This window comes from Mustela erminea, chromosome 2 (assembly GCF_009829155.1).
Source record: "Mustela erminea isolate mMusErm1 chromosome 2, mMusErm1.Pri, whole genome shotgun sequence".
NCBI classification, from domain to species: domain Eukaryota; kingdom Metazoa; phylum Chordata; class Mammalia; order Carnivora; family Mustelidae; genus Mustela; species Mustela erminea.
In genome coordinates, this window is record NC_045615.1 from 130,109,104 (window position 1) to 130,123,192 (window position 14,089).

At 37.3% G+C, this 14,089-nt stretch overlaps 1 protein-coding gene across 1 annotated transcript in view; it reads right to left on the reverse strand.

Moving 5' to 3' along the window:
* RFC1 (replication factor C subunit 1) overlaps nt 1-14,089 on the reverse strand; it is a 77,776-nt gene that overhangs the window by 30,154 nt on the left and 33,533 nt on the right. Inside the window, exons 5-6 of the mRNA XM_032334111.1 lie at nt 2,782-3,014; nt 1,676-1,753 (exon numbers count right to left, since the gene is read on the reverse strand). Coding sequence (XP_032190002.1) covers nt 1,676-1,753; nt 2,782-3,014 — 311 coding nt within the window. The remainder of the gene's footprint in view (nt 1-1,675; nt 1,754-2,781; nt 3,015-14,089) is intronic.

Here is a 14,089-nt window from a genome sequence, read left to right on the forward strand (position 1 = left end):
AAGTATGAGAAAGTGATCCCTACGCTCATGAACAGGAAGGGGGCGTTGTTCAGTCATCGGGTCTGGATCCTCTGACAGAGAAAAACACTCCTTCCTGAAATATATTTTCATTTTGCTTCCAGAAAATACCAAGCTTTCCTCATTTTCCTACTTCACTAGCCACTTTAAATCTCCTTCATTGGATCATGCTCTTCCTCCTCCTGACCTCTACACGTTAACAGAACCCTAGAGTTCAATCTTGAGACTTCTTTTCTGCTTACATACTATCCCCTGATCTCATCCAGTTACACTGGTTTCCAATACCATTCAACTGCTAATGTCCCCAAATACACAACTTCAGTTTAGAACCCCCTCCCCGACTCTGCACCCTGCCCCGGACCCCCAGCTCCAGATTCCTCTATGTAAAGACCTACTCTGCACCTCCATTTTGAAACCTATTAGACATCTCAAACTCAACATGTCCAAAACCTAATTCTTTTCTTTGTACCAGTCTTCACCTTAAAAAATGATATCACCATTTATCCAGTTGCTCAAGCCAAAGAACATGGAGTCATCTTTGCATCTTCTTTCCCTCATACCTTACACCCAATCTGTCAGCAACAACTGCAAGTCTGCACCTTCAAAGTACGTACAGATTACAACCACTTCTCACCATCCCTTCCACTACCACCAAGGTACAAGCCAACATCTCCTCTCACCTACATAACCATAACAGTCACCAAACTAATCTGCCCTTTTTTTTTTTTTAACTAATCTGTTTTTGATCTTGCCACACCATGGTTTATTAGCCTCCCAGCAGCCAGAATAATTTTCTTTTAAGATCCATAAAATCATGTCACTTCTGTATTCAACCATTCCAATGGCTTCTTATTTTACAGAGACCAAAATCCAAAATCCTTACTATTCCAAGTCCTTTTGGTAGGTTCCAGAGACTCATCATGACTTACAGGATTTCCAAATTCATCAAACTCAAATGTTTCTCCCTGAAGAAAAGCATTTGCTTTTCTGTTTAGAGGAAATCTTCCTCAAGGTAGTCAGCCCCAAGGCCCACCATTATCATTTCATTTTGTTCCCCAATGTCACTTCCTCAGTGGGGCATTCCTAACCCCTCTTTTTAAAACGAACACTCATAACCCCACTAATCATCCCCAAAACTATCTATCCATCCCTTTACTTTTCTTCACAGCATTTATAATGACCTGATATTTTTTTTAACTGCAGTATCCTTAACAACACCTAGTGAGAACGTGCCATGCACTCAGTAATGCTTATTTGTTGAATGAATATAACAGGTTTACCACAAGAGAGCACTCTGGAATAGATCTAGGGATCATGAGCATATACACAGAACTTACAGTCACAGGAGTGGACTGAAATTGCCCATAGTGAAAAGAAAATGGATATGACCAAATTAAATTATTTTAACTATACTAAAAAAAGGCTTCCATTCAAAGAAATCTAACAATAAATTTTTAAGTAATTATCCCCTGCTCTGATCATTTATCTTTTACATAAATCTAGATTTTTATATATTAGATTTTAACTTATTCTACACACAACTCTTACAGTAAGAGTCAATCCATAATTAAACTAGAACATTCCAAGTGTCTGCCTGAGTAGACTAAACAGCAAGGTACAAAAGTTGTTAATGATACTTAAATAAAAATGCCAATACCTCTGCATCCTCATCAAGTTGCATTTGCTTGGCAATGGCTTCATCATTTAATCTGGAATCATCTGCATTTTGTGAAGACTGTATTTCAAAGAAAATCAAGCAAGATCAGCATAAACCTTAAATTAAAAATTAGGTGCTTTTTCTTGACTGTAGCTTATTAAATACACCAATGAGAGAGAAGTTTATGCTATAAAATAGTCTCAGTGCACACCAGCCAGAAGTTAGGTTCACATCTATTCCCTGACCACACTCAATTTCCTAATGAGCAAATATCCTACAAACACATGGTTCTCACTTAATTCTACAGAAATGTTCAAAAGTACCCCCAAAGAGACCTGTAGATCAACATCTTGGCCTTAGAAATAGTCCAGAACTTTGAAAAACCAGTACATGTGAATGGTCACTTTATCCTATGGAGGCACTAATGAAATCAACAAACACACACCATTGGGCAGGGTTGAATTCAGGAGATTACTTTCACTGTAACTTATCTCTATTTGTTTTCTAAATGTTCAGAAAAAAATAAATCCCAACTTCAGCCAAAGTAAAAAGGTCAAAAGTATAACAGGTAAGCCCTATTTGTAAGTTATATACTTATGACCTATTTGGGAACAAGTTTATCATTTAATTTGGTCTGGCTGAGGTCAATGGTAAAGTGAGTTTGCATTCTAAGTATTTAAACTCTAAGAATTACAATCTATCCTTATGATTTAAATTATCTTTTCCCACTTTCAAATATTAAAAAAAATATGTGCAGGGGCACATGGATGGCTCTGTTGGTCATGATGCCAGTGGGGTCCTGGGATCGAGCCCCACATCAGGCTCCCACTCAGTGAGGAGTCTGCTTCTCCCTCTCCCTCTGCCTGCTACTCCCCTGCTTGTGCTCTGTCAAATAAATAAATAAAATCTTAGAAAAAAAAAATTAAATGTGCAATATTCTAACTTCCTCATCCTCTAAAATTATGGCAATATTTTTATCATAATCATAGGAAAATTATTTTCATTAATAAAATATGTTGACCTATTTTTAACATCTGAATTTCTATTAATGTAACAGTGAGTGGGTACAAATCCTGAACATTCTTGCTTGCCTGTTAAACACTCACCTCTTTTCTTTTGCTTGCTACCATCTTCTTCTCTGATCTTTGGACACTTCCAGTTCCAAAATAATCAAGCACTGACGTGGGGGTAAGTTTTATTGGTGATAAAGGTTTATTCTTGGTCTTAGTGTTTTCTTCATTCTTTTTCATGTGTGATGCTCCAAGATAACTATTTGTAGATCTTCCATTCTCTTTTGATTTAGAGGCTGCTTTCTTACACATAAAATCATCTTCTTCATCTTAAATGGAATATAACCAAATACTGTGATAAAACATCGATTCTAATTATATAAAGCAACGACTTCTCCAGATTTATAAAAAGCAAACCAAAGCTACAGAATGCTGATTTCTTTTCTTCCTATTTCCTGAATTCAACACTCATCCCCACATCGACCAGTATCACAGATATAATAAACAATTTCCGCCAATTACCACCCAGAGTACACAGATATATTTATTTATGCATGTATTCGACAAACAGTTAGAGAATCCATTATGTGCTGACACTGAGGACAGAGCAGTGAATAAAAAGGACAAAATCCCTGACCCCACGAAGCTTGGAGTCTAGAAGAAGAAAAAGATAAGAGAAGTAAACAAATACATGCTGTCAAGTTGTAATTGCTATAAGGAAAAAGTAAAATAGGAAGAAGGAATTAAAGAGCAACGAGGGGTGCTCTTTCAGTTATGGTGGTCAGGGAAAGCCGCTCTGATGAGCACCGAAGACCACTCAGGCAACGGCAACTGCAAGCGCAGAAGCATGAATGTGAGTGTGCTTGGCGGTCATCGTGACTGCAGCACAATGAAGGGGCTACAGCACTAGAGTTAAGGTGACAGAGGTAGGGGCCAAATTATGTGGGACTCTCTAGGTCATGGAAAGAATGTTAGTTTCTATTTAGAATGGGAACCCACTGAAAATTTTTTAACAGAGTATTAAGTGATCCAACTTAAGTCCTATCCTTTGGAGAACACACTGTCAAGAGGTAAAGCACATGCAGGAAGACCATGCTGAAAGCTAATGCTGTTCCAGGAGAAGTGCTGATGCCTTGGACGAGGTGGCATTTGCAGAGGTGGCAAGAAGTCCAGCTACATATGAAGGTGGACTGTCCAGCAATACCTACCCCTTGATTTAAGACTTTTTAAGCATTTGTTTTGTTACATTTTATCTTTCTAAAAAGTTCCCATTAAACATCTGATTTTAAAAGTTTTTCCAAGCCCTCTAGACTTTCTAATGCTTAGATATCACAGTGTACCTCAAAAGGATCTAAATAAACTTTGTTTTGGTTTGGTTCAGTGATTCACAAGATAGAACGCTCTTTGTGTTGGCCTAATAACCAAAGAAATCTAATAAAAAGAAAAATCTACAAGGCAATTGTGAAGACTAGGTCAGTGGGGATGAAGGGGGTCGCTTTATAAATCTGGTGCGCAAGGCCACGTAGGAGTGAGTCACTTCCTCTCAAGTCTGCCCTCAATGAACCAAGACCATTTGCCAGGCACTGTGCTATTCCTCTGTGGTTGTCATCTCAAAGAGCAAAGTACCTAAGATACGTAAAAATCAAAAAGCATGTAGTCTTACCTTCTAATATTATGTTAAAATGGAACTATAAACTTTACAAAGTGTAACCCTTACAGGTTTCTGATTACTAAACATAGAAAGTAACCCACCACTTAAAGCAAATTTACTACAAATGAACTGTTCCTTCCCTACAAATTCCCAAAGATTTTACACCTCAGGCTACCTACCTTCCAAGGGCCTGCAATAGTCATGGATAAATCTCTAAGATGATTCCACACTCCTTGCCACCAACAACTGGACCAGGAGTGGGCACTTATCAAGATGGGGGTCAATCTTACCCTTGATCAGTTTGCCGAACTAACATGCTTAAACTAAGACACTAAAGATTCATTCCTGCATTCACTGAGAAATGACAACGGCTTAACAAATTCCATTTTGCTTATTAAGCTAGGTTTTGTTTACAGTAAGCAGGTTTTAAACCACAACCAAAAGATTTTAATTAAAGCATATTTGTTTTATTTATCTTCAACATGTTCAATCTACCTTCACGGTTAAAATAAAAATTCATTCGTAAATCTTTCTACGTACATTGATGGTTTGATGTACTTACCAGATTTCAGTTTAACCACTATTAACCAGAGTCAGCCAACAGACTAGGTTCAGTCACTCATATATCTGTTCTCCCTATCTGACAATCTGTCTCTGCCAGATGTGGGGGAAAGTGTCTGATTCGGATGGTTTTACAAAGGAGAGGTGACGTGATCACCATTCCACCTAAGTACAACAGCCAGGAAAATCACCCTTAATAATCCTAATAACCATTAAGAATATAATCTGAAACTCTTTTCCTTTTCTGTAAGATAACATAATGAATTATTATCTTACAGAAACCCAAATATTTTTAATTTATGGCTGGTTTATTTTAAACCCCTAGACTCAGTTAAGCTGTAGCATAATGAACCAGTAGCATTCACCAGCAAACTGTTCTACTTAGTAGTCAAAAAAACATTATGCAAAGTACCCTAAAAGAAGATTCAAAACAAGATCAACACTGCTGATATCCTGGCTAGAATTAAAAACAAAACAAAACAAACACAGAACCGGAACCTGCTAAGTATAGATAACCAATACATCTCCTTGGGCAGTAAGTGCAAAATTAAAAACATATCCCAGTGTATGTAAGATAAGGCTCCTAATCTTATCTGAGAGCTTATTAAATTTTACAATTTTCACGTGGTTTAAGTTCAACAACTCTATTTCTTTTCTTTTTTTTTTAATTTTAAGATTTTATTTGTTTATTTGCCAGAGAAAGAGAGAGAGAGAACATAAGCAGGGGGAGTGGGAGAATAAAAATCAAGCTCCCCACAGAGCAGAGAGCCCGATGTGGGACTCAATCCCAGGACCCTGGGATCATGACCTGAGCTGAAGGCAGACACTTAACGAAATGAGCCACCCGGGCATCCCATCAACAACTCTTATTTCTGGGCAGGAGGGATTATCTTAATGATAAAAGAACAAAATTACTGGGACGCCTGGGTGGCTCAGTCAGTTGCGTATCTGCCTTCAGCTCGGGTCATGGTCTCAGGGTCCTGGGATGGAGTCCTGAATGGGGCTCCCTGCTCGGCGGGGAGCCTGTTTCTCCCTCTCCCTCTGCTGCTCCACCTGCTTGTGTGCTCTCTCTCTCTCTGACAAGTGAATAAATAAAATCTTTAAAAAAAAAAAAAAGAAGAACAAAATTACATTGTCTCTGCAAAATGAGAGTTCTCTACAAATTTGCCCCCCGCCACTTAAAAAATGCCAAGAGAAGTAACATTCCATTTCCACTATACCCGGCCATACTTACAAACAGTATGACAGAAAACCCCAGAACTAAATATATGGACCAAGTCAGTCACTGTTTTTCTGTTACAGTTCTTCTCTAACTACTTGAGAACTTCTGTCTCTGGAACTTCAGACAAGATCAATCACTGCCATTTGGTGTAGGCTAAGAAAGGGGAACAGTACTGCAGATATTTGCAATCCCTAGTTTAACAAATCTCCAGCAATCTCAAGAGGTATTTTACAGGTGACAGGCTAACATGAAATTTAGTGAGACCAAGCAATTCTAAGATTATCACATTAAGAAGATTGTTGGCAAGTGGTAAGGAAACAGAACCTTCAAACACATAACAGGCAATGACAGCAAATTTTTAAAAATCCTTACAGGGGAAGATTTTGCAATATGTACTGAAACCTTACATACAGCAACTCCACTTCTAAGAATTTAAACAAAACAAAATAAATGAACAAGCACACAAAGATGTATGTATCAAAATGCTTATCACCACATTTGTTCACTCAAAATTATAGAGAACAGCCTACAGGAGGACAAGAAAAAATAAAGGGAAAATTAAGTGACTAATATGGTTTAGGCAAAAAATATAGCCTCAACTTTGACAGTAGCACCAAGCAGAGGTAAGTGAATAGCATTTATATAATGGGAAAACAAGTAACTTAAGTATCTATTGTTATGTTCAACCACACAATGGAATTCTATGAAATGGAAAATCGTAATATATATCCATACTTACTGACATCTTCATATGTTTACTATGTGATAAAACAGGTGACATAACAGGATTTTAATGACACATTTATATCTACCTATATTTACTTATAGATATACTTTTAAATTCACATTTAAATCTAAATTAAATGGACAGCTGATGGGTGATTTTTTTTTCAACTATATATTACACTTCTCTCTTTTTAACCTTGATCTAATATTTTAGAATAAATTGACCATCTCCTAGAAGCTCTCTGACCCCCTGGCTTTCTGAGACAGAAAAGGCTTGGCTTTAGTTTTCTCCTTTCCACCTTCCTTTGTTTACTTCTTTTTTTTTTTTTTTTCTTAAGATATTTATTTATTTGGCAGAGAGATCACAAGTAGGCAGAGAGTCAGGCGGGGCGGGGGGGAAGCAGGCTCCCCGATGAGCAGAGAGCCTGATGCGGGGCTCGATCCCAGTACCCTGAGATCATGACCTGAGCTGAAGGCAGAGGCTGTTTACTTCTTTCATTGTTTATCAGCATCTCTGCTTATTCGGTCACCCGCTTCAGAGAGTTCATGCTATCTTTTTATCTAATTGCTACTAACAGTAGTTATTATTATCAAGCATTAAACTGCCCGTCAGGTATACTCTACCATATTCTTTATAATGCATTATCTTTAGTCAAATAATTCCCTCTCTCATCCAATGCACAGACCCCATTTTCTACATTCCTGACAAACATATACCAATGTCATTCAACATGATCTCCCCTTTCTTTAATGATTGGCACTACTGTACTCTAAGAATTTCAAAGGTTTTCCTTGTATTAAGCCAAAATACTCCCCTGTGAATTTCACCTGTTTTCCTTAATCCATCCTTTTTCACAATGACCATTTGAAGATTGATCTCATTTCTTCCTTTGGTCCTTGTCCATATAAATGGTTAAAACAGTTCAAGCCATTCACCATTTGGGTTATTGGGAAGATAAGATTTTTTAAAAGCAAAGTGCCCAGTATAGCACCTGACCATGTTTTAACAGACATTCAATAAATAATAAAGTAGTAATCTCTAATGAAAACACTGAACCAGAATTCCAGAAAACTAAAATTCTAACCTGACTTCAACCGACTATTTTTTTTTTTATTTTTAAGTAATCTCTACACCCACCACAGGATTCAAACTCACAGCCCCGAGGATCAAGAGTCACATGCGCCACCAACTGTGTCAACCAGGCATCCCTATTTTAATTATCTGGGCTTCACTGTCCTCCTCGGCAAAATGTTCAACCAGACAAATTCTCAAGATTTTCCTTTCTATAATTTTGGGAATCTATGGATAGTTTTACAGATTTTTAAATTATGTTCCATATTGGTGAGAATATGATATTTGTTCTAATATAGACACTGATTATGAAAACATAAACTAGTATGAATTTCCAGAAAGCAATTTGGCAAAATATACATAGAGCCTTAAAGATGTTCATAACCTTTAGCCTAGTAATTCTTGGAGATAATCTTGGAGGTACTCACAAATATTTGTATACAAACACACTCATCACACTATTAGAAACATGAAAAATGTAAGCAACAGAAACAATCAAAATTGTGGAAGAGCTATATAAATTGTGCCCTAACCATACAGTGGATCCATGCAGTTATTAAAAATTAATCCCAAATTTCAAAGTTCAAAAATATTATGCAAACAGTAACATTAAGCTGGCAAACAAACAAACAAACAAACAAACAAAACCATCATTTTATTCTTTTAGGTTAGTCTTAACATTATAGGTATAAATGTCACCCCTAAAAGGGAATCTTCTTTTTCATGAGCATTCTCTACTAGAGATCTCTTTATAACAGTGGAGGGTAATGGAGCCTTTCTCTGAATGTTTGGCTTAGAATACATGAATTTAAACTTAATGTCTTCAAGCTATAGATCCAAAGATGTACTATAACCCAAACACAGACTAATTTTTAAGCATTTTCATAATTTCTGAGTAAAAATGGAATTACACATGAATTCTCAAAAAAAAAAAAAACATGAAAGTATTCTGCATAAAATTTCAACTATGTTTATCCTGTCCTGAGCTAAAAACTGCATACAAGGCCCCTTCTCTGCTAACCGCAAAATAAATAGCTCTCCAGGCCCCTTGGAAAGTAGGAGCAATTCAAGTGAAACAGTTATGAAAAGAGAAAAAAAAGACTGGCTCACTTGATCTGACACTTATTTAGTACTCCATGATTTATGCATGTCCCCACACTGCTAAAAGTTATGGGGAAAACAAACACTAAAAAAGTAAACTCATGATCCTCCTAAGCACAGAGATACTTCTTATAAATACAGAGGGTTTCATTAAGGAGAATATAGAAAAATATGGGGTTCTATAAAGTTGCAGACTATCTGAAAGCATTCTGTCATCTTGCCTTATAAAACCAGAAAACCTGAAGAAAGCAGTAGTCCTATTATCTTTGTACTATGACTTCTGAACTGGCTGTCTTAAAACTCCTTTTGCCCTTAATATTTCAAAGGCTATACCAATACATGGTGGAAAAAGAAGGCTGAGGAGGCCAAAGACAAGAACAATGCAATCAGCTGCTTGCAGAAGACAGTCATTTAACAGGTGTTGCTGTGACCATCCTCATGTAAAATAAATATTTTAAGATCCTACACAGTGTGTAGAAATGAAACACTGCAGATAAAGTTATGGCTGTTTTTCTTCTTTAACATTCATTCTTATTTTTAATGAGCCCAAATTTGTTCCTGCACTGTCAGAAGCCAAAGGCAAACTATGTTCTCTTCTCCCCAGAAACTTATAATACAATAATGATAAAGAGATCTAAGTCCAATTTCTTAGACCTAGTTGAAAATCATGGGCAATTGAACACTCAGAATCTCCCTCCAGGATATCTGTCTCCTTATAAAAACACCATTTATTTTTATTTATACACAACATAACCTCAAATGTGGTAACAATCACCAGTAAACTAGCATTATCCAACATACAGCAGAGGAATTGCCTGGGAGAGAAGATTGCTTTGCCACTCTGAGTTAGATACATTCATTTATTTAGAAAGGATAACAAATGAAAGAGAAAGAAAATAGTCTGCAGGTCCATACAGAAATCTACTTACAAGCCAAAAAGGAAAAAATATATAATTATGGAGTTCACCCTGCTGAGCATTTAGAATTCTGATTTTCTCTCCTTCGGTTTGGAACACACAGAAACCAAATTAATGGAGATCATGCTAAAGAAATCTGGTTACAGAGATTAAAAATAATTTATTTAGCAACAACTAGTCAAAAACTAAAAAGGGACTCTGAGTTTTTAGAGCCTTTTTCCTACCAAGTTCCTTTTCAATACATCCTTGGGTCAAAAACCCAAACTGTCATTTTGGTTTTGGAAGCAGAGATAGTTTTATACATATGCCAAGTCTTCAATAAATATTTGTTAATTAACTAGATGGAAGAGAAACTAAACATACCATCCTTACACCATTTATGTGGTGCATCTAATATTCTGCGCTTCAGTATGATTAAATAAAACCACTGAGACTGCTCATCTTTAATCAAGAAATTAAGAGAGCTCACGGCTCAGTACCAATAAATCCTCTTAGAATCAAACAGAGTTCATGATATCTTTTTTTTTTTTAAAGATTTTATTTATTTATTTATTTGACAGGACAGAGAGATCAGAAGTAGTGAGAGAGGCAGGCAGAGAGAGAAGAGGAAGCAGGCTCCCCACTGAGCAGAGAGCCCAATGCGGGGCTCGATCCCAGGACCCTGGGATCATGTCCTAAGCCGAAGGCAGAGGCCTTAACCCACTGAGCCACCCAGGCGCCCCCATGATATCTTTAAATAAACCCATTTTATAATCTGTGAGGCCTAGTGAGGTGAGTAATGATAAATAAGAGAGAAAGTACTGGCTTGTGCTGGGATGTTCCCTACCACACAGGTGCCAAGTCCCCACCAGAGCCCGAGGAACGGGTCCGTGAAAAGCCACAGCTGGCTTCAATTACTAAGAAACCATTAACAGGGAAGGAGAAAGTGGAACATTTTACAACTATTTTCCTTGCCTCTAGCTCCACTGGCTCTCACAGAGAAAGAAAAGCAGGCGGGGAAGGGGGAGGCTTGGACAGTAGAACACAGGTACATCACACACAGCTTCGTACAATTCTTAGGTAAGAAACAGGCACCAGAAGGAAACCTGACTCGCCCGAAGAGTAAAGGGAGTGGTTCGGCAGTGTAATTCCCGGCTTTGGTCACATTCCACTTCCCCACACAGAAGAGGAGGTAACAAAACTGTCTTAGTATTAAAGCCAAGTATAAATCCCCTGTATATTATTAGTATTTAATTATATTTTCTTAATGCAATCTTATTTCCTTGGCATTCTGGAATACGATCCAGTGTCTCTCATAGTTTCTCAAGTAAAATATGTGTCACAGGAACAAACAATAGTCTGTTCAATTTCAAAGGTGCTTCACAACCTCAAAAGTCATTCCAGATATTCTGGTGCTCCATTATCTTCAGGTCTCATAATATGCATTACTAAAAGAGGCCTGAAGAACAAACCACTGGGCAAAAAGCATCTAGGTAAGCATCACTGGGTAAGAAAGCATCTAGCTCTTATAAAGATGTTTCAGTTAATGTGAATTTATGAATAAAATTGCTAAAGCAGTATCAGTGACTCTGAATCATCTGTACAAGGAAGAAGCCCCTAAAAATTAAAATGAGAAATGGAATCCTCATTGCTGAAAAGAGAAAGGCAAATCCCCAACCGAGAACAATAGAAGAGGAGAGGTGTGGTGACAATTCTGTGCAGTAACATCAAGAACAAGTCAAAAGGAATATTCGACAGAAGATGGAGATCACCAGGAATAAACGATGCCGACTTAAGTGCTTCTTTATTCTAGAAGTTACAGCACTAGCAGATGAAACGAATCTAGAAACAAGGGCTATCTGGAATTCAACAAAACATTCACCAAATTCTTTTCTCATAGGGCAAGGTGGGGTTCTTCAACCTCTACATTACTGACCATTTTGAGCCAAATAATGCTTCTGAAGGGAGCTCTCCTGCACACCATACGATGTTTCGCATCATCTCTAGCCTCTACCAACTAGACGCCATAGCACCTGCCAGCTGTGATGACCACAAATGTCTCCCGACACTGCCAAAGGTTCCGTGAGAGGCAAGTCACCCTTGATTGAGAAGCACTGATTTACGGCAAGATGAAGAAATACAGGTGGTTATTAAGATCCCTAAGTAACTGAACCACCATTCATGAGAAACAGAAAAGCTATATCCAAGGTGCTGATACTAGATCATGTCAATTTCGGAAAAGGTTTATTTACCTCTTAATACTAAATAATTTTACCAATGCTTCTGAAAGGAATTAAAAAATATGTTTATCAAATTTGTAGAAGTATGAAATCAGATGATACGAAAAAACAAGTACATGAGGAACATCCAAAGACGACTGCACAGTTAAACTTGGTGCAACTTTAGAATGAAAATTGTTTCCTCAAGCTTTCTGTAAGTCATCACTAATACTAGGTAGATTTGAAGATCAAATCTGATATATACGAAATATAAGCCATATAATAATGCTATTCTGGGGGCGCCTGGGTGGCTCAGTGGGTTGGGCCGCTACCTTCGGCTCGGGTCATGATCTCAAGGTCCTGGGATCGAGTCCTGCGTCAGGCTCTCTGCTCAGCAGGGAGCCTGCTTCCTCCTCTCTCTCTGCCTGCCTCTCTGCCTACTTGTGATCTCTCTCTGTCAAATAAATAAATAAAATCTTTAAAAAATATATAATAATAATGCTATTCCGTTCCATGAAGTCAGTAGAAATGTTTTAGAAAAGAAAAAATGTATAGTCATACACAAGATGAAATTTATTCTATCATTATGGTAGAATTCTCCCTGCTTCTTACTCTGGACACAGATGTTTCAAATAAAGTAAGAGACTCCTATGTAGAAGATCCCATAATTAAGAAAGTATGAGCTATGGGGGTACCTGGGGGCTCAGTCAGTTAAGCATGAAATTGGTTTCAGCTCAGATTATGATCTCAGGGTCAGGAAACTGAACCCCAAATCTGGCTCCATGCTCAGTGTAGGGTCTACTTGAGATTCTCCCTCTCCCTCTACTCCTCCCCCAGCCTCGTGTGTTCTCTCTCTAAAATGAATAAATCTTTTAAAAATGTTTCTTCATTATATATATGTATATGAGCTATAAACTAGGTAGTATTAATTATGTAAATCTGTAAAAGTTTATAAGTTGAATTTTTAAAATAGATTTTCTCTTTCTATAGTAGGTTAGAAAGTAAAGAATAATGCATATGAAACAGTGCTATTGATTTCCAAGCTCCCACATTGTTCTTTTTATCTAGTACACATAGTACCTAAATCTCCATATTAAATTCTTCCAAACCTTTCACGTTTATCTCAAACTTCTCTCTCCACCAGGAAATGTTTCCTGAACCTCCAAAATAGAACTTACATCTCCCATGCCTCAATATCCTTAGAAAATATTTTACCACTGTTAATTTTTCTTATATGATTTTTATATAAAAGATTTATCTCCCAATGAACTCTAAGTCCTTGAAGACAAAACTATGCTTTATTCTTTTATCTGTTTCATAGATTATTCAGTACACTATCATGTACATAGAGTGTACACATGATGTTTACTGAATAAATAATCGAGGATTTAATACTGCTAAGTATTGTTAAATAAATGACTGGATCGGGATACAAAGCCTGGAATCTAACAAAATAAATATACAAGAGCTCAGGGCACCTGGGTGGCTAAGTCAGTTAAGCGTCAAACTTCTGATTTTGGCTCAAGTAATGTCTCAGGGTCGTGAGACTGAGCCCAGCATCAGGCTCCACATTGGGCATGTCAAGTCTCCTTGGGATTCTGGCTCCCTCTTCCTCTGTCCCTCCCCCAACCATAACTTTTTAAATTTAAAAAAAAAAAAAAAAGATATGAGTTTCTTTCAGGAAAAAATTAGTAAAGGTATGTGTAAAGTTCCCCTTTTCTGGGCCTGAAAACTGGGTAAGACCTGATTTAATAGTAGCGTGTTCAAAAAAAATATTATTAGTGGCGCTTTGATCCATAACATAGTAACAGTCAAAGAGAAAATACAAATGCTGCTGGCAGAGGTGCAGGTGGATCTTTCATAAGAGCACGGTGCCCAGAAGCAGAAACTGGAAGCCCTATCTATTCTTCATAATATAGATAGGTAAAATACATCTTAAAATGGGGGACGCCGGGT